At 35.6% G+C, this 21,907-nt stretch overlaps 1 protein-coding gene across 4 annotated transcripts in view; it reads right to left on the bottom strand.

Annotated features, from left to right (window-relative positions):
• Window positions 1-2,664: 2,664 nt before the first annotated feature.
• Window positions 2,665-21,907, bottom strand: part of Jing (jing) — a 128,347-nt gene continuing 109,104 nt past the window's right edge. For 3 of the 4 annotated variants that reach the window (XM_064219655.1, XM_064219668.1, XM_064219662.1), the window contains exons 2-6: window positions 11,837-14,477; window positions 11,565-11,744; window positions 10,050-10,191; window positions 9,561-9,771; window positions 2,665-6,871 (exon numbers count right to left, since the gene is read on the bottom strand). In XM_064219655.1, coding sequence (XP_064075725.1) covers window positions 6,496-6,871; window positions 9,561-9,771; window positions 10,050-10,191; window positions 11,565-11,744; window positions 11,837-14,477 — 3,550 coding nt within the window. In that variant the 3' untranslated portion in view covers window positions 2,665-6,495. Of the gene's footprint in view, window positions 6,872-9,560; window positions 9,772-10,049; window positions 10,192-11,564; window positions 11,745-11,836; window positions 14,478-17,023; window positions 17,138-21,907 lie in introns of those variants that run through there. The other variant, XM_064219675.1, reaches the window with a different exon arrangement.

Genomic DNA, 21,907 nt, shown 5'->3' with positions numbered 1-21,907 from the left:
AATAATGTATTAATTGAAAGATATATTTTATTTTTAAATCAATCTTATTTTTGTTTGGAATATAAAAGGGAAATTAACTTTTATTTTCTCTTAATTAGTGTATAGCCAGCTTCTGTTACAATAATAAATACATCCATGGAATAATCTATACTAATTAATAATAAGATTGTATAAATGGGAAATTTTCTTGGTGGTAGGGCTTTGTGCAAGCCCGTCTGGGTAGGTACCACCAACTCATCACATTTTCTACCGCCAAACAACAGTACTCAATATTGTTGTTTGTAGGGTGATTGAGCCACTGTAACTACAGGCACAAGGGACATAACATCTTAGTGCCCAAGGTTGGTGGCGCATTGGCGATGTAAGGGATGGTTAATATTTTTTAGTGACTTTTTTTTAATCTAACGCCTAAAGACCAACCTATAAAATGCGAGCGAACGAGAGATATATTTTGTGATAACATTTTTTTTCATAGCTTGTTAAATGCATTTATCAATTTACTATAAGGATCGTTTGAGCACAGGGTAAAGATGTGTAAGCGAGTAGTGAAATGCATTTGACTTTTTGTAAGTCCACATTCTGGTGCGATCAAAAGAATAATGGACTGGCCTCATCGCATTATTTTCTACGTTAAATATAAGCTCATATAATATTCATATAAAATAAATATGTAATACTTATGACTTCTTCAAGTAGCAACTTTAGTTACTATATTGGGATATCTACCCCACCTGACATACTGTTCTTTTGTATTTAGTAACTGGTATTTTTTTTTATAGTTTAAAGGCTAAAAATAATTTATTGTGTTTATTTTTACTTACTGACACATAGAGAAGAATTCCTACAAATATTCTATGAAAATATATTAATAATCATAAGTATTCTAATTTAGAAAACATTTTTAATTTTCTTATGTTCTACTATAAAAATACAATAAAAAAAACTTGGTGTTTGGCGAAATAATTTGTGATGAGTGTGCACTCACATAATCTATTTTAAGGTTTTTAGGGTGGTTGAGTCAGTGTATCTACAGCCACATGAGAAATGACGCCATAGTTCTCAAGTTTTACGGCGCATTGGCAATGGAATGGTTAATAATTTTTAAAGCGTCAAAAAATTAAATACATTTTGTTTACAGCAACAATATTTTCAAATTGTATTTTATAATGCGAAATAGTAACTTAGAAAATACTTTATTTGCATGTATCAAGTCATAATTACAAACCTAGCTCAGGTGTGGTTTAATTATCATATACCTATTTTATGTGTATTATTTATGTATATAATTTAACTTAATGCTTGGATTCCATTTACAAGTGCAAGCAGTGTTCTGGTGATCCCCACTCCCTTCCAAAATGTTCTGCTGAACTGATCCACCAAGACGACCACTATCGACTAGGCGACTCCAAACGCAGCACTCGAGTTGTTTGCACCCTGGATTAATACGTGCCTAGAGTGTGTCATATTTATCTTTACGTAACCATATATTCTAATATCTCTGTGTCCGGGACACCAAATTCCCAATGCACATTGGAAGTGTCAAATTTAACATCGTATACTTAGTTCATTTTTAATAAAATATATATGTTCAATCAATATTCATTCTTACAAACGGAAGACAAAACAGAAGCACATAAATAAAACGAAGTTATCATTGAATCGTTTTTATTAGGTTACATTTTTGCTATTGCTAAAAATGATTAATAATTTACGTTGGTCTGAATTAAATATATATAATAAAATATACGAAACCGTACAATATTAAAGTCTAAGTAAAAATATATGAATGGCTTCAATCATTACTGATTTTATCAATATGGAGCCCCAGGTGACTTAGGTACTGAAACCAAAAAAAATATGTACGAGTAAAACCCTCTACGGGTCCTTCAGTCCATTTGAGAAGAATTGGAGAGAATTGTCAATTTTTAAAAAATCTCTTTACATAAATTTCTGCCTTGTAATTTATATAAATTGAAAGGAAACATCTGTTGATTTTATAAATCATAATAAGCATAGCAGGTATATTAAATTATTCAACATTATAGAAGTGTAGTCAATATAGTAGGTAGCAAAAGTTTGCGGCCTCTTAGTTCTTGTGACTTCAAAATGACATAGAATTTATTTCTATTTTTTAAACGCAATATAAAAATTATGAAACGTTTGCAAATCTAAGCTACGCTATTCGCGCTTATTATGAAAATGTCCATAAAGCTAGTGTCGTATTGCAATAGCCTTGAATCATAGAAACGAACATTGACATTGTATTTATAATTAAATATACCAATTCTATATCTTTTCGTTACAATAACAAATTGCTCATGACTTCAATCCTAGTATAGTAATCCTGGTAATCACTCATTTGTAATTGATCCAGCTAAACTATTACAATCACGTTGGAAGCGCCATCTTAGAAGTTTTAATTTTTTAAATCAGCAACTACGGAATTTTACACGTGGTCAAGTGCAACAACGCATACTGCCTTATTGATTACCACTCATAGAAATATTAAGTAAGTTGTATTATTTATTTGTGATTACTTTGGATCACTTACCTTTCCTTACCAATATTATATCAATTGAATATCCAACAATGCTAACACAAGAAAACTCATAATCAAAACGTATACACATATATTTAAAAGGTTTGCTTTAATAAAACACAATATAATCAATCATACAATATGTATTTAATATAAGATACAGTACTTGTGACATGTGGACAAATCATCGTATATAAAAAAATCTTACAATTACTAAATTGAAAGAATTCCAAGGTTCGAGATTAACATAACATCCACTATTATTATGTCCAAATGTGTGATAAATTAATTGAGGTAGATACCCCACCGCGTGGGTCAAATAATATAACTTTCGGATTCCACCATCCAGGGTCAAAGCAAATAAGAATGCGTTAAACATTATACTATATATAATTAAATATCTACAAATTGAATATACGTAGTGCACACTATTCGGGATACAGGCTCCACATAGTACTATTGGATTCCAAACATTTACAATAAAGGAGAACATTCATAAACGCAACGCATATAGGAAACATGTTGAAAGACAACTCGCGAACGCTACACTAATCACCGCGACCCCGACACGATCCCGGAGCCCCGGGACCGTCCCGGGATCGACCTCACCCAGGCGCGAAGCAAATTACCTCTGCCGTATAATACTTAGCAATAAATTACTTAACTATTTACAATCATCGTAAAACCTGACCAAAAATCGCGAGAATTCAACTACCATTTTCTACAATCCCGTTCCTAATTAGCCTAGTGGCGCCATCTGTTTCTGGTCAAGCTTTACACGTTTTGTACATGCGTGTTGTCGCAGCCGTAATGTGGTTCACGCCTTCACATCGCTATCGGACACTCCGGAGTTATAACGAAATGCGAATCAGTCACAGTCGGTTTAGGAAAACTACATTTGTTCCCCGAAAATACTTTGTTCATCGAATCAGCGATAAACTTCGCTGCGGAGATTAAAATTATATTTAACTTAAATTACATCTTATTTTGCTGAGCAAGTCTAATAGAAGGCACTCGCCCTCCTATACGCCGAACTAAACTCTCGCACGACTCGATCCTCTATGACTATTGTGGCAGTGATAAAAATATATCGTTTTCTATCCGCATATCATTAATGTTTCATTTAATATAATTTAGTTGCCATCATCGGCAATGTTCACGATCACAAAATATTTCTCTGCCTAACATTTCGAACGGCTAATCTAATCTAAGAACGATAATTAATTATTATCAGTAAATTTTAAAAACGTCTCCAAACACTAAAATAACCGCCGATTCTTAAGATATAAGCAAAAATTATATTTGTACTCAAGCTTTTATAGGCCAAATGGTTTACGCTCTTCGTCGTAAAGTATCAAGATAAACCGATCGAGCTACATCGAAGTGTAAGAAGACAGCGTCGAGTCCAGGGTTACCGAATTTCTACATTTAAAAAAAATAAAATATATTTAATCGATAGTATTATTCATTTCAGATTTAAAATTGTTGCTTTTAGTTTACAAAATATATAACATTTTGTTAATTTTAACTAAACTTCGACCCTGTCTCCTTATCCAAGATGTACATACAAAATTTCCTTTTCACTGCCGATTTATTTGAGATCAAATCAAGTCCACAAAATTATACGGATACAAAAAGGAATACCTATAATTTCATCTCACTGAATTTGGTGTCAAATTTAACTATTAAATTAATTTAAAAAAGTGAGCCAATAAAATATGGCACTACTATCAGTGCAGAAACAAATAATTAGTCTAGTTTCGTTTTAATTTATTATAAAAAAAATAATCAGTACATTGGAAGCATTCCAAATAGTATCTATCTGTAAGTAATATTACGAAACCTCACCGACAATCAGGCACCAACTTGACTACTTTGAGAAATTTTCCTAACACTTCTTTGGGTCCATACCTACTAGGAATAAGTTCAGAATTGCATACTGCCGTCTCACTCGCCGGTTGAGACGAGGCGGCTCACTTCTGCAATACCGAACGTACTCAAGTTACATTTTTCTATTAGATTACATCGACTTTACAAATTCATTTACAAGTCGGATTGTTATGAAGTACTTTACTATTCAATTATTTAATAATCATTCAATCGATTTATTTTCAGTACTAAAACGCCTGAAACTTAGAGATAAAAAGTATAAAATCCATCACAAGAATTTTATCAAACCAAATAGTGAAGTACCTCAAACATACCGACGACATACAATATAGTACACCTCTTAACATCACGCCGGCTCCATTCAATTTACACATAACGCTAGAAGGCGCTACACTAACAAAATGAACCTAGAACGATATACCTGTCCCTCTCGTACATATTGCTGAAGCAAATGTCAGAAAGGGACGGCGATACACGCCCCGTCCCGCGTGCACACAATTCGTCCTAACTTAGTCTACAGGCACTAACTAAAAATACTAGCGAGATCGCGTGAGCACAGAACACAATATTTTTTAATTTTATTTAACATTCAATTGTATAACACCTTACGGCTAAAAAGGCATTGTCTTCTGTATAGGGCCATCCAAAAAGATTAAAATCTAATTCCGTCTACAAATTCTGCTATGGACATTTAATCATCGACTTCGTCCTTGCCATTACTATATTATTAAAGCAATTTGTTTTATAGAGACTATCCAATTCTACTAATAATTACATTTAATTAAGTTATTTATTGCTTAATGTTAACACATCCATTGTAAATTGGTGTTTATAATATATCACGTTCTGACTCTCTACATCTAGCGATGTTCTATGTTTAAAGATTTTTTTTTCGTTATTAAAATGCAATTGAACGTCAGTGGAATAAAACAAATTGCTTTACAACCCATACGATACAAAACATTTTCTAAGATTTATGAATATCGGAAACAAAGAAAAAAATATGAGATTTGTTCTATTTACTGTCTTGTTGATTATTATTAAAATAAAATAAATTGTATTAAAAATTTAAACTAAATTATATTTTTTTTCTTTCTTTCTCAGTGTCATATTATAAATTGTAAGGCGATTAAAGTAACAAATTTCATGTCATTCGATTCTTATTGTATCTAATTATGTCAGAAATCATAAAACTGTCCGAATTAAAAAAAAAATACAATAAATCGTTGCGTAAAATTATTTTTATAATATGATAAAAAATACATCATTATTGCCATTTAAATGCTTTGAACTTATCAGCACTATTCGGATCGCTTCTTTGAACCCACACCCTTAGACTATCAAGTCTAGATTATTACTCAATAATTACTTTTACAAAACTGCTAAAAACTTGTGCGCGGAAAATAATATCTGTCAATTATCTATTCTTATCACAAATATTTTATTGCTAACGGTAAAATCGTCGATGCAAAGTTCGTATATTATTAAACTAAACACAACATCGATGGCAGTGGAATGACTGTCGCGTCACACTCGGATACACGACGAACATTTAAAATATTTTTAGTCAAAAGACCTTAATAGAAAAGTCTTAGGTGTGAACACGGTCAACGTACAAGTATTCGAATGTGAGGCGGCACCGAATTAACGTTAGACAGCTGGCGACTCTGTCGAATAGAAAAAAGGAATCTCATTTGCTGAACACGATTAAAAAGGTCATCAAAATGGAACCCTAAAACTATCTGCGAGTTGATATGACTACGGGTAAACCTGATATAAATTGAACACGGCTACGGTACGATGCGCTACGTAGAGGCACTTGGTGATACTCGATCGAGCTTAACCGAACATCGATGACCTTGTAAAGTTGGCACCTCGGGAAGCGGAAGCGTCGCCCCGAACTTCGATTCGAAATCAAAAACATCCAAGCCCCGAAAATAAAATACTTACGATCCGACCTTACGATACTAACTATTTACACTTGGCAGTGATGCTGGTCGTCCACGTCCTAACCTAACTTAGACTACTCAGACTTCCCCGTCCGCCGGGCGGCGCCGGGCGGGCGCCTACCGGCCGCAGGGCGAGAAGGCGTTGGCGCCGTAGGGGCGGCCCAGCTTGCGCTTGCGGGCGCCGCTGGGAGCGCGCGGGGCGCGCTCGTCGTCGTCGAGGCGCATGGGCAGGTTGGTGGCGCTGCAGTCGCTGCGCTCGCGCCGCTGCTTGGCGATGAGGTTGCTGAGCAGGCGCGCCGACGTGCAGTGGCGCGCGGGCAGCAAGCGCACGGGCGCGGCGGGCGCGCGGCGCGCGGGGGGCGGCGACGGCGCGGCGCGGTACGAGCGGCAGAACTGCTCGTACAGCTGCACCTTGGTGTGCGCGGGCAGCGACGATATCTCCACGCGCTTCACGCGCTGCACCTCGTGCTCCGGCACCCACTCGTCCTCGAGCCTGGAACGCGAGCGGCCGGTCAGCGCGGGCGGGCGGCCGAGCCACACAGAATGGGACTGCGAGCAAACACGCGGTGCGGTCGCCACCGGGGAGCGATGCGCCTCTTTGAATCGACCTCTGGGAGTGTGTTTGGCAGTCTCGCGGTTCGATCGATGGGTTGCGAGCCCATGGAGATGATTGTACGACTGGTGGTAACGCTGAAGGTGATCATGCAAGCTGCGATTATAGTAGCGAAACTTAAAAAGGAAACAGCCCCTATGCGCTATATATATTCGTTGTTTTAGAGTCGCCACGACTAAATTCCAAGCTGTTACATGGCACAACCGTGATACTAATCAATAGGGGGCTGGCAACCCTTTAAATTGCTAGCAACGAGTGATTTGTAATTGATGTTACAATTTCATCTAAATTTAATTAAAAATATGAATAATATAAATATTCTCTTTAACTTTAGCCAATCGTTCAATTTAAAATGCTAGCAACTTTTCTACATTGCTTCTGTGTGGCTACGTATAAATGACGGTGTCAACATTTAGCATGCACAGCGCGGTCATACACCACAAAAGGATCAATTACATGTTTTTTACACGAGTTTTATCTCATTATCTCATAAATAAAAAACATACTTTTGATCCTATAAAGCCGTAAAGAAGCAACATAAGTGTTGAGGATCAGTTGCATACATTTCAGCCCGCTTCATATACATTATTTATTTCATAAATTTGATCACGATTGATTTAAATGCACTTGATCCCTACATTAAGCTGATTAGTCAAAGTTGTATACGAGGTACGAAGATCATTTGCACAAATAATTAATCAGACTAATATAAATGCGGTAAAAACTCTGTGTCTATTTGCTTGTTACCACGAATGAACTACTGAATCGATTGTAATATTATCTGACATGTCACAGACCGCCTGAAATCTGGATGGGGTCATATTCATAAGGTACGAGATAGCAGAAATAGCCGAAGATGAATTACGTCAATTGTATAATCTGACGTTACCAGTTGTAAAAGCTTTTTAAACGTCAAATAAATTGGATTAATTTTAAGTGCATAAAATCCTCTAAAATTAAACTTAAACAGATAAAGAAAATCAACAAGAATGAATTCTAGAAAATGAATACACGAAATGTATATCTAATGTTATTGGTGCTGATTCTGTTGCACACGATCACTGAACTAATTTAACAGTACTCGCTGTTCCTTTAACCCTGGTTAAATCCAGGGTTAAAGGAACAGCTAAAAAACAAGAGATATACAACAAGATATATTTTAACGTTAGTAAAATTATCTAATTCCCGGTTACTATATTCATAAAATAGCTCGTTTTGCTTACGAATCCTAGAATTAGAGGAGTAATTCAAAAGAGTTCCTATTAAAATTGGTTCTTAAACACTTAAAATAATGATTTCGTTACTGATGTACAATAACGACTCGTCAAATATATTAACCGGGCATTAGACATTTTGTATAGCAGAATATAGCAGAACACCAAGGAATACCAATGCATTCGTTGGTGTTGGTGCCGATTCTGCTATACAAAATGAATTTAAAGGAGTATAAAGTTTGTAAAAAAGTTTAAAAACGCTAATACCGAGTGAAGAAACAATTAATCTATTTATTTTCTTTACATTTAAGAATAATTTTGACTATTTATGACCCACCTGAATGTTACCTGTTTTTTTTTAAATTATTTGTACTAAAACCTGACATAATCCGAGCTGTAAATTTACGCAATTTATATTATTTAACATTCAAAAATAACTAAATCTCTTTTGTGCATCTGTAAATTGTTTTTTTTTTTTTTTCTTTAAATAACTCCTGTCGTTTAGCAAAATAATCAAAACCACACTCCCAATCGTAAACGTTGCAAAACTTCTTTATATACTTGAAATAATAGTTTTTAAATACTCCAAATGCAATGCTTACCTGAAAAACACATTCCGTTATATACAATTTCAAATCATTAATAATAAACCTTAGCTTAAGACATAATGAAGTAAAATCGATTTTGGTAAAACGGTTTCAGTAATTTTTGGAAAAATTTAAATTTTATCAAACAATCGGGTCGTATCGGAGCTGGATATACAAACGAGAGATTTTTTTGAAAGTTAGATTAGGAATATAAATGGAACTATTCAACTGATACGAATATTATTAAAGTGTTATGGAGGCATTTGTGACAATTTAATAATATTGCGAGAATGTGAGTAATTCTGAAGGTTAAACGTCTAGATATTTTCAAAATGAGTTCTTCAACGAAAACAAATTTTTAAAGAGGATTAATTTGGTATTCTCATAATTTTTACATTAACTACACATTGAATAAAACTATTTTAAACCGATTTAAATTACAGGAAATTATGACCTCGAGTCCCGCGGTCAGACTAGATAGTTGAGGTCACAATTTTCTGTCTAAAATAAAAAGTATTATTTTCAACTACCACCGACTGATTCTGTACTGTGATATCTTGACTGACGTCGAGAGAATATTAATAGAGACTAGCGGGATGTTAAAAATAAGGAACACATGCGATTTAAATCTGTTCAAAATAGTCACGTCGAATATCGGTTTTAAAATTCAGAATTTATCTTAGTCCATAAGTAGCAATTCGTAATCATCCTTCGAAAGTCTCGAGAGTGCGGCGAGGACACGACCCGTGCGGGCGCGGCGGTACTCACACGTGCGGCGGGTAGTAGGTGACGAGCGCCTCGCGCCGCGCCTCGGCCGCGTTGTAGCGCGTGGCGGCCAGCGCGGCGTGCAGCGTGAGCGTGTGGCGGCCGGCCGGCTCGCGCAGCGGGCACGCGCCGCCCAGCCGCCAGCGCGTGCTGCGCGACAGGCGCCACGCCAGGCCCTCCATCATGCCCGCGTCGAAGAAGTCGAACATGCGCGCTGGAATTCAGTATGGGGACACTTGTAAACGTCGCATTTCCTGGCGAATCTACGTGCGGTTCGCGAGGAGCGACCTGGGAACGAGAAGCGGCGACAGAAACTCACTAGATGTATACGTATAGAATATATTTCTCATTTTTCAGAAACTTCTAACTTATTATTTCTTTTATTACATTGTATTGTTGATTGTCAGCCGTAATTAATTTATTTTCTCCGAAACAGGTCTTTTGTCCGAAAATTTATAAAAATGTTTTCTTTTAAACATTTTAGAAACTTACCAGACCAAGGTTGTCTTCGATATCGCAATTTCTTTCCATTGCGCCGTATTAGTTTCGAGGAGCTGTCCGTTGCTTTTTTCCCGCTGCCAGTGTTGGGCGATGTTTCGTTGAAGTGGTTGTTCACGTGACGTTCCAGCAATATCTGTAAATTTATACCATTAAAGTTACACATGGTGTAAACTGAATTTAATGGGTTTACCCATTTTTGGAACTTCATTGATGAGTTATACATATCAAATATTTTTTCTATAAACTTTATTTTTGGTACAAATATCATAAGTTTTTCAGACACATGTTACCTGCACATTTCAAAGTTTGAATTAACAAGGCTAAATAATATTAGAAATATACAAGGTGCACTTTCATTTTTTTACTATCTAGATACGTATAACCTCTCAATGACTACATTTTTTAAGCCTAACACAATACTTGTTTTCGTCGTCTTGTTGCGTACTGCATCCAAGACATCATAGCATCCTCTCGATGTGAAAAAAACAAAAATAATTGCTCGAAAAGTAAGACGATAGACTTTGATGAACGATAATTCACAACCCGTTCTGTAGTTTTGACTATATTTAGAAAGAACTAACAACTGAAAATTTTAAACTCCTTTCACCTAAATTTACCGAATAAAATATATTAGCTTTCTCCATATTTAATCGTACAAAATCTATTTTGTGATAAAAAAATAAGTCTAAGACGTGTAGAATTGTTGTGGTATTCTCGTTTGTTTCTTCTTAACCCTTAGAACAGAAAACATAACACAAATTTATCTTCCTACAATCCATTTACACGATATAAATATTTTTAGCTCCTCAAATCAAGAACCACCTGTGGCACCATCACGCTACAAACCATCGAATAGAGACGACAAAATTTCTACTGCCAATTAAAGTAGTAACATAATGAATTATAAAAATTGAAAGTCAGATAACTTGTTATACAAATTCTTTAAATAAATGAAGGTGATATGCCACGTGATCAATCAGTAATTGAATCACGTAACAATACAATGAACTTTCTCAAAAATATCTACTTTGCGAAGGATGTAAAAAAATTTGAAGAAGTTGTCTGAATTATCACTCTTTTATCATACGAGAAATATGATCCGCTTGCTGATGACTGGAATTGATTTGAAGAGGACTAATTTCTAAACCATAAATGTATATAACAAAAATGCTTGTTTCCATAATTCGAAGTTATTTCAAAATATCTTTGAAAGCTATGAAATAAACGATTGAAGAATTACAGAAAAAAGCACAGAGCGAAGACAGAATATCAGTTCAGACAGAATAACAACTCCCAATCTTATTTAGGTAAATACGAGAATATTCACATAAACAGCTCACTGTGGGAACATAATTGTAAAAACCAAAATATCAAAACCGTCAAAACGATATAGACAATAACTCATTCGACCCTTAGAAGCGATGGCGTTATTGTGGATTCGTTTTGGCGATGTGCATCATGATTCCTATAATCAAAAAGTGAGCGAGACAAAGAACGTAATTGTACCTGCGTGGAGAATCTTCTGTCACAGCCATCGACGATGCACTTGAAGGGCTTATTGCCGCCGTGAGATAACGTATGTCGCTCCAGCCACAGCCTCGAACACGATGGCTTGCCTCGCACTTTACACTGCTCCCACAAACATACGTAATTTTCTCTGCCCGCTTGTGACTCCACGTGGACAGACTGCAAAATAGATAAGGTTTAAAAGTGAATTTAAATTTTTACATTGTGCATAGTCAATCGTCAATTATATGTATTGGTTTTATCACACCAACCTGTAAATGCTCTAAAAGATCCGTATCGCACTCTAATTCCATTTTGCAATTTTCCCATAGACAAACTGTCGTATTTGTCGTGTCTGTACTAGACTTCCTTTTGTTACTTTCAGGCTTTATAAGACTTCTTGGAGGAAATCGCAGTATTTTAGGTTGCTTTAAAATCGGACTTTTCTGGCTACTTGTTGCTTCAACTGAGCTCACGCTGACACTAAGAGATAACGAAGAATCGTCATCACACTCCTTACTAGTTTGCGAATCACTTGGGGAAGCAACGGACTTATCAGTTCCTATCCCTGATTCTGATGACTCTGTGGTAGCACTACAAAAATTAGCTTCTAACAGAGTATTTTGAACATTCGATGAAACGTCTTTTAGAACGGTTATTTGAGTAAAAAGTGTCTCCTCTCTTCTTGCAACTGCTTCTACTTTTCTTAATTCTTCAACCATGTCCTCTTTAGATGCATTATTCACAATGTCAATCCTTTTCTCTACTTTTGATACTGTTGCAAACTCTTCAAGATTAGCTGAACAACTACTAACTTGTGCAAAAGGCCTCGAAGATATTTTATTAGAATCTAGTGGAAATATGTTATTATTAACAGTTTTAGACAGCCAAGGTATATCACACTTTTGGTTTGTTAGTTCGCTTATTTCAGATTCCTTTACGGTACTGCTTGGTGGTTCTGTACCTTGTATCGGGTTGTCGGGCGGTTTAACGGGCGCTATAGGTATACTACTCGAGTGTAATGTTTGAGCGGTATAGTTAGTAACCAAGGAAGGGTGATGTACTATTGGATTTGAAGACGATGTTTGTGAAGGTGCAGAGTTTGTACTCGTATAACTCCACGTCTCTTTGACATTCATATTTGGCACTGAAGTAACAATGAATCCAGGTTGAGGTACTAAAACTGAGTGGCTTAGATTGACAGTAAAATTTTGTTTAGGTTGAACTGTCATCCCAACGGCTTGTAATCCTGTGACATTTTTATTCATTACTGGTATAGACTGACTAGTGGCTGGGCCAGATTTATTAGCAGTTGTATACGTAGGAGGTATCGTATTTGCAAGTTTTAGTAAGGTACCATTTATGAGAATTTGCGCAGCCTGTTGATTCGTTAGATGCTGATGATGCTGATCTGGTCTTTGTGTTGTTATCTGAGGATTTTGCGGTAGAACAAAATTGGGCATTTTCGCCATTATATTCGGTATTTGGACCACAGTTCCGTTGATATTCTGCACAAGCGGAAAAACGTATTGACCGTTTAATTTATTCGGACTTGTCACATTGACATTAGTTCGGTTAAAAGTAGCTATATTACCTTGTTGGTTCAACGTCTGTGATGGTAGCCCATTTTGTGGTATCCGTAACGTAGTAAGCATGACGTTTTGAGGAACAGCAACGAATGAAGCTAAATTAGGTGATTGTACTGTGCCATTGCAAGGCTGTGGAATATTTATTTGATGGCAATTTTGCAAATTAGCTACAGGCACATTTAAATTACCCAGACTGCCGTTAACGGTCATAGAAACTTGTCGGACACCGTTTGGAACATTCATCTTTGGTGCTGCATTCGCTTCACCAGGAACATTTTTAACGGGAGAATTTTGTAATAAATTTGTACAATTTTGTTTCTGAAGCTGGACGTGTTTCAGATTATTAGCTTTAGACCAAGTTAAGTTTTTACTATTTGCAATACAAGCCGATGATTTACGGTTCGTCCTCTTAGAAGTTTGTGTATTTTTTCTCAAAGGCTCCTTCTTTGTTGAAGTTTTATTTACCAGATTTAAGTTGTTTGAACCACACGTGACTCCATTCATTCTACTATCTAATTTGGTAGTAGAGCTGACGATCCCATTCAGTTTAGTTGAGTCTGGTTTTACAGTTTGTTTTTTTGGTGATTGGTTCATAGGCGTGGCAGGAGCAATACGTAGTCCTACTATATCGCTCGAAGCTGGAATTGCAACTTTTGCTTTATTCATATTCACCATAACATTGACGGTTGGGCCTTGAGTAGTTTTATGTTTTTTGCTATCTGAGTTAAAAAAGCTACCTGAGTTCCTTTCTTTATTAAACGCTTCAATCCCGTGTCGAGCTTCCATAAAGCCATTCATTTTATGTGTTTCCTTAGCTCTATTACTTTCTTTAATGCCATTAACATGCATATTAGATGATGTTTTTAGAAAATCATTTTTAGAGCAGTTTGCTGTGGTTTGGCTAATTGGCTTTCTCTGTGTTTCATCAAGAAGAACTTTCGGACTTAACGTTTGTGATAAATACGAAATATATTTTTCGAGATCATGCGTGACGCCATTTTTAGGTAGGCACTTTTTCTTGGTGTCATTGTTGTTAATTGAATTACTATCACGCTTAACGCCGTTCTGTGGCTTCATTTTATGATTGAAGTACTCTGTTATGCGGCGATGAATGGGTGGGTTTGGCCGACGGAGGGGCGCGGGTTGAGCCGCGAGGCGTCGCGGTCCCGGCGGCGCCGGATCGCTCGCCCAAGGTGGCATGCGCGCGCCAGCGCTCTCTTCGCTCGTGCTGCAGGCCGACTCGGGGCTTCGCGGCGAACGCGGCTCAGTGATGTCGCTACCGCTGCAGCCGCTGCTTTCCGTAGGACTTAGCACCGCCACTCCACTGAAAAATAAAAGAATAATTAAATCAATTGACATTCTGATTGGAGTATATTTGACGTAAGCCTACGTGATATATACGTAATGAGATTATTTTGTAAAAAGAATAACTCGTTTGATTTACATTTTTTAATTTTATGACAATCAGCTGTTGATTGCTTGCAATCGATCACACGCGAGAATAGAGCAAGTAAAGGAGGAAACGGGACGGCATGTGTCGCTCGACGACCGAGAGCGATGTAAGGTGCAATGCCCTGACGGTCCAGTGCAGTGACGCAACGAGACGCGTCGCTGCACTGACCGACCGTCCGATGCGCATTAGAATTATTATTTTCGGCGTATGACATTCACCGCACGTAATTCTACGCCGTAGGCTGTGACAAATGAAGAAATAACTTCATAGCTGAGATTTTAAATAAGTTTGTAACAAAGCGCTCGCTCGATGTGACTAAAAAAAGAACACAGTAGTTGACAGCGTCAATTTACCTTTATAAATACGAACAGAATATATATATTTTTTTAAATAAATTGCGATAATTATTATCCTTATACATTGTATTATTAACTCTTGAATCTCTCTCGGCTGTTATTATTTCACAAGTCAATTTTTCAGTAATAAAATTTCAATGCATTGCAATTTAGTTTAGGTAACTGCGGTTTATGATATGAACTTAAAGTCTTTTTTCCTTTGAAGAGTCATATTAGATTATCTTTAGATTTTTGTGTACATTCATGTAGGGTGTTGCCCGAGTCGTCAAGGGTGCACCCTCGCCCTTCGCCCAGCGACGCGCACAGGATTTTCGTATTCCCCTTCTTTTTCTCTCACTTTTAGAGAAGCTTTGTCTCTAATTGACCTAATTTTTTAATATCTATTTTTAAAAGCCCGTACCATTATTCTAGAAAGGGGAAAATATGATTATTTTTGAAGGATCTTTAATCCTGAACTTTGAGAAGTCGTCCAATTTCCTTCAAATTAATTAAAAGAAAATGTAAACAATGTTCCCTTTTAAAAAAGGCAGAAACAGGTTTCTGATATTTTTGGTATTAAGTATATTACTTGATACTTAAGGGTGAAAAAATTATTAGATCCTAGAAATAACAATGGTTAAGATATATTATTTCGTTATTACAAATACATTGATAGGTAATAAGACCAGTTTATTCGTGGAGCCAATAAATTGGGTAATATCACTAGTCTTCATCCAATTATTTCGAACAAAAATAAGTAACAGAAAAAAATATCAACTAAAGAAGAGAACTATAGAGATTCAGATTCGTTAGTGTAATAATCAAATAATAAATAGCTTAAACTAGACACTACCAGAAAATAGAATTAACTTCGGAAAAGATGTAACAATATTGGCTGCGTAGCGCTGTTTATCTGACGGTCGGGACGATCCGCTTAAATTTTTTGCGAGTCGAAAGCAAAAGTGGGCGCCGTATGTAGGTGAGTCTGTGTTGCAAGGTCGCGCCCGCGCCGATTTCGGCCGTCGACCCGCGCCACTAACATTGTAATCTTGGCAGACACTTCTCAATGCATCGGCTTGTCTTTCACATTTACATTCGTCGAAAATATATTATTTATAAGAAAATATGTGTCACCTTTATAGGTATAGGTTATTTTGGTTAAAATGTATACAGACTATTTATGAATTCTAATATTGGAGAGCTGTGGAAGGGTGCAATTTTGGGTGAATAAGATTTATATGCAATAATTTTAATATTATGCTATAATAAAAATCTTTTGAAGAACTTTTGTGATATATACATATATCGAATATTCCGGTTGATTTTATCCGCAAAACTCAATTAAAATGCAAACAAAAATCAATTTAATAAGACTAATAAATGTGGAATTTTAAATAGAAACGTATCTTAAACTGGTTCCATGATCGGGTCCAATGTAATTCCACCATAGGTCACGTAAGTTCTCTTCAACTGCATCATTAATCAAAGACGGCTCGACAGGTATTCTTATGTGTGTGGGAAATATTGTTATATGAGGTATAGATCATAATATATCAATATTATTGTACGTGTAGAGGAATATCAAAATATTATCAATATTATTGTACGTGTAGAGGAATATCAAAATATTATCAATAATATTGAAAGACTTCTCGGAATCCAGAACCCACGTGTATATAATAATATCAGTGTGTTCGCACGCCTTGCCGGTACACGTGAAAATCGTTTAATGTATTTGAATAAGACGACATGTATTGGTCCAATATCGAGTCAACATGAAATACACTTTTTACTAAAAGATGCCTCGACGCATTCCTTAATCTAAGCGAGTTATTGTGATGTTTATAAGTACAAAGATATAGACTCATAATTTAGGTTAACCGGTAATGTACGACGCTAGGCGAGCGTGAAGGGGGCGCGGTTGATCTTATCGTGAAACAAATTAACACTCGTGTAAGCACTTTTGATTTCGAACTGGCAAAAAATAAATTTACCCCAAATCTATCACATAAAAACCAACACGAAACGTCATTATTATAATAAATATTAATTATTGCTTTTGAAAAAAAAAAAATTACTTACATGTTACTTGTTAGATATATCCAATATTAGCGGAGTATTAATATTACGACAAAAGTCATTATCGCAGTCCATAGCTGTGCTAAGTTATTGTTGAATATGATTCCAATAAAATCACTAAAACATAATAAACCTTCCCCGTCTAATGTACACAGTAAAATGTGATTATTTTAATCCTATAGTAAATGCCGACGTTAAGTAAATTTGCTATCGCAAATAAAATGATTCATAGAAAAGCCGTCATTAAACCGTCAGTTGGTATTTCTTATTGGCGTTATCGGAATCTCCCGTCGAAGGCAACGTCACTGTTCGTTCATAGGTTTACGTAACTTTACAAGGAATATAATTAATCACAAGCCTAACGTCATAACACGCTCAGCTATCTTGAGATTACCCAGAACGGAAAATAAGTTGTAGTGTCACCATACTATCTATATAATCCGAACCACTGCGTACTATTATAAAATATCATGTACCTACATTAGTATTTTTAAACGTAAATTATTTCTTTACGTAAGACGTGTTAAAAAAATCTTTAATTTTAAAAATATTCTTTACACACAATCCATATTAATAATTCTCTCATCAAAGCACATCAGATGCACTAAATCGCATCAATCGCCCCTCGGTCACGGCCTACTGCCCGCCCGCCGTCCGCCGCCCGACGCCCAATAATGAGTGGGCGTACAAAAGAGCAACTGATACGTCAAGCGCACATGTCGCTTACCCTACGGCATATACATACATAACTATTTACCCCGTCTAAATTGAATAAAAAAAACATTGAGAAAACGAAAAACACGCACGGATTTAGCTATATGCTTCCTTATTACGACTTTAAATTGTCACTTATATCAGTGATTATATTCCATTATACGTCCACAATATACCGTAATGTGAGATCTTATTATAGTAAATATAAAGTATACAATAAAGTACAATATATAAAGTACGATTACATGCATGAGAACAGAAATAACAAATAGCAATACTCGTTGATCGACAGATCTTCTAAAGCAAAACGAATCTTGAACAAAAAGTTAATAAAAGGCACACTAATTAAGCCAGCGAGATCTCGGGGGTCGATTTTAGAATGGAATATTATGTCTTTTTGTACTGGAAATTGATCACCTCGCAGAGATTGCCTGGGGATTCTAATCCTTGGCAAATTTCGCTTGGGGTTTAGTTGCGAGCCTAAATGACACATGTGTATTCAAGCTATAATTTAAATATACATTTTTAGTATTGTAATTTTTTTGTTTCAAATTTAAAATATTAACCTTGATAAGTATTTGTTTAAATACTTTTTGCATAAAATTTATAATAATAATAAAAAAAATATGAATATTATATGCTAAACAACCAATCTCAGCATCGGGTTACACATACTGAAAAACAGACTGTAATCGTACAATATATAAAAAAATAAAGCGATTACGCTTTATTGAACTTTTTTTTTTCATAAGTTTTTTTTATCGAAATATATGAAAAAAAAAAACAATATTATGATTATCTGAAATTATGGTGGGATAGGACTTTCAATCGACGACATTCAGTATTATTGGCATCGCGACAATACAAAAAAACGTATGCATGTATTTTTGCACAGATCATACTCACTCACTGGTTAAAAGAAACAAGATTTTATACTTCGTAATGAAATAAATATGTTACTTATTGTATTAGAATAATTTAAAATATTTATATTATATATCTTAATATTTATATATACGTTTCTGACCCATAAATATTATATTATGCATAAATATATATATTTTTGTATTATTAGAATTTGCCATTTCGATTCTTATAATTTTTTTATATTTGGAATTGAAATAAGTTAATTTTAATTTATTAAATATCTTCATTGAATACCACAAAAAGTTATTAGGTGTATGATATAATCAGTCAACCTAATAATCCAACTTTTTGTACCTCACCATCTTATTTATTCGCATGCCACAACGTTAAAAGTTTGCGCTTATAACAATGTCACACGAAACGGTTTGCAGACTTTGTTTTATATCGAGTTATGTCACCGGCGTCATATTTACGTCGGTGCCCATTCATTAGCTGGAAAGGAAGTCGCTTCGCGTGAGAATCGTGTCAGAGCGAGGGAGGCGACCCCCTCTTTAGTATGCTCCCTCCTTCCACCCCGTGATTATTATGCTAAGTGTCTGACGGTTATCGTCGGGGTGAGTTTTTCGCGCATCTGCTATTTATTTATACGCTTTTATATTCATGGGATTGAGTAACGCAGTTCGTCCGTAGCGAGGCGACTGCCTTACACTTCATTACGCGGAGTTACAGGGTTATACTATGCCGATTGGCATGGGATTTTAATCCTTATGTCATGTAGACACGGTCGCTTTGAATAAATATATAAAAAATAGGTTAGTAGGCGCACCCTGCGTGACGTTCTGCCAAACGTTAGTTCGATTGAATTTTATGCGATGTTTCTTTTCAAATTGCATGTTTGAGATTACGGAGACTTATTCCGTGGTAGGAAGCGGCAGTTTTTATATAAAGGGGAGAGCTAAAACAAGTAAATTGTAAATCAAAAACCTAATATTCGTGTGAACTGCCATAATCAAAACACCTAGATAACTGTACAAGTACGTATCTCAGGTAGATTTCAGAAAGTCAATTTCCGTCTCGTATCACAGCATCGCCGTTAAACGAGATAGTTTAGCCGATCAAAACACAGCTCCGGCAAACATGTCCTCGTCGGCGGAAATTTCAAAACGTCTACTTCCTCGCTACAAGCAAAGGCAAAATTTCGCTACAATCTAATCAACGTCGGCAAAATTTAGAGAATGAATGATTACAATTTTAGTAGAAACGTAATATGTCATCTCCAGCATTTGAATTTTAAAAATAAATAAAGATAAGAAATCATAATCACATAAATGAATAAAATAAATAACTTTATGACAATATGCTTAAAGTTTGTAAAGACTTTTATAATTTAATCAAGAATATCTGGCTCGAATAGCCAACTTAGTCAAAGAGAAGTGAAATCGTTTAACCAATTTCTGAAATCGGTATCTATCGCGTTTCGTCAAGCCAGTCTGCTATCTTAGTAACGAAGATGTTGCAACGCGCTTCCTTTCGTCTGGGCAGGAAATAGACGAATCCCAGAGCGCTTTGTCTCGCATCGGCCGCGCCGATATTCGACGGATACAACCGCCTTCGGAATTGAATTTACTCATTCAATCGAATAACTCCAGATTAATCGAAACGATACAAGACTGCGGAAGCTTCGATATACACGTAGGTACTTGTACATGACTACAATAGGTTTATCACTTCTATATCAAAATGCATATCTGGCAATGTGACTACATTACTCATAGAACAAATATTACACATTTTAGAGTAAGTAGAGAGAGAGTTGGTAGAGTAAGCCAGAGTGTAAGTAGCCCACTGAGTGACTAAGTGAGTTATATTTATACAGTGTACGACCTATAGTCGAAAATGTATTTATTCTAAGGTAAACCAATTGACATTATTCAAAAATAAATAAAATAAGTCAATATATACCCATAAGAGATGATGTCAGTGCGTACAATCAAATCGTATCACAATTAAGTATACCTCTCTGTCATTGCGAGTTCATTCACACATCTCTGACCTGTTGAGGACGTGTATTTCAATGGCGTCCCGATATTAGAATACAATGCAATGACACGGCTACATCCTCGGACCGCGGCGGAATTGGGAATGCGACGCGCGGTGGCTGCGTGAGTTCCTGGCATCGGCGCCTGCAGCTACCATTGACAGTATTCGTCATAGATAACAATATAATTCCAAGTTTAGTAACGATAGGTTTACGCAAAGCATAAGTTAAAATCAAAATAAAAGAGTTTTATTTGAAGACATTATTTCAAATATTTATACAATGATAATAATAAAATAATAAATTTTGTGATGTAGATTTTGTAATACCTACAATGTACATAGATGTACCGATACTGCAGTACTTTTTGATTAACTTATTTAGTAAATTTGAAAATAAAAATGTATAATTTAAAGTACTGATCTATCTATGTATTTCCAAGTCCCCAGACAGGTCGGTCGGCTGACTGCGTCGGCGTGCATCGAGCGCATAACGTGATTTAAAAGCAATCTCGCCGTCGCTCGCGCTCCATTTCCGCGCCGAATGTCAGATCATCTACCTAACACAAAGCTTTTCTTTTCCCCCCAATTACTGCAACCCCTCAATACGGATTAACGCAATAGACAAACTGAGTCATCATTTTTTTTTTATTCTGGTAAAGACGTTTTATCGACCTTAATCGCTATAAAACACATAAACGAATTTAAATAATCGTTATATACTGTTTTTAATGCAATTAAAAACAGTAATATTATTTATATAATATTATTATTGGTTATTTTTATAATTTGATTTTCATACTTATTAGTTATTATACTTGAATAAAATAGTTGAGCATATGTTTGTAAAGCATTTATTGTGTCATTGCGTGTTCTAGTTAATATTAAAAGTGTCCACATAAGTGTCCTTGATGATCGAATAAATTAGCAACGGGAACATCCCGATAATACAAGGTAAAACAAAATGTATAATTATTACCTATTTACACAATTTAATCTATTACAATGAGTAATTTTCCGCTTAATAGCTTCATTGCTATATCCTATATATATATAACCTTATATTTATTGCGTATTCAGTAATGTTTAGTAAAAAATCCAATCGCATTGATCAATAAAATACTATAATATATACTAACTATCTTATATGCGTTAGGTCCTGATAAGTAGCTGTCCTTATTAGAAGGTCGGTTCCACATAAAAACGCTTTGAATCAATAATGTACATTACTAGTAAACAGCAAAAGATGGTATGGCGATAGGCGCTAGG

The sequence above is a fragment of the Vanessa tameamea genome, chromosome 3, assembly GCF_037043105.1.
Source record: "Vanessa tameamea isolate UH-Manoa-2023 chromosome 3, ilVanTame1 primary haplotype, whole genome shotgun sequence".
Lineage (NCBI taxonomy): Eukaryota > Metazoa > Arthropoda > Insecta > Lepidoptera > Nymphalidae > Vanessa > Vanessa tameamea.
Note: the sequence above shows the minus strand (reverse complement) of the source record. Positions and strands in the feature narration are given on the sequence as shown.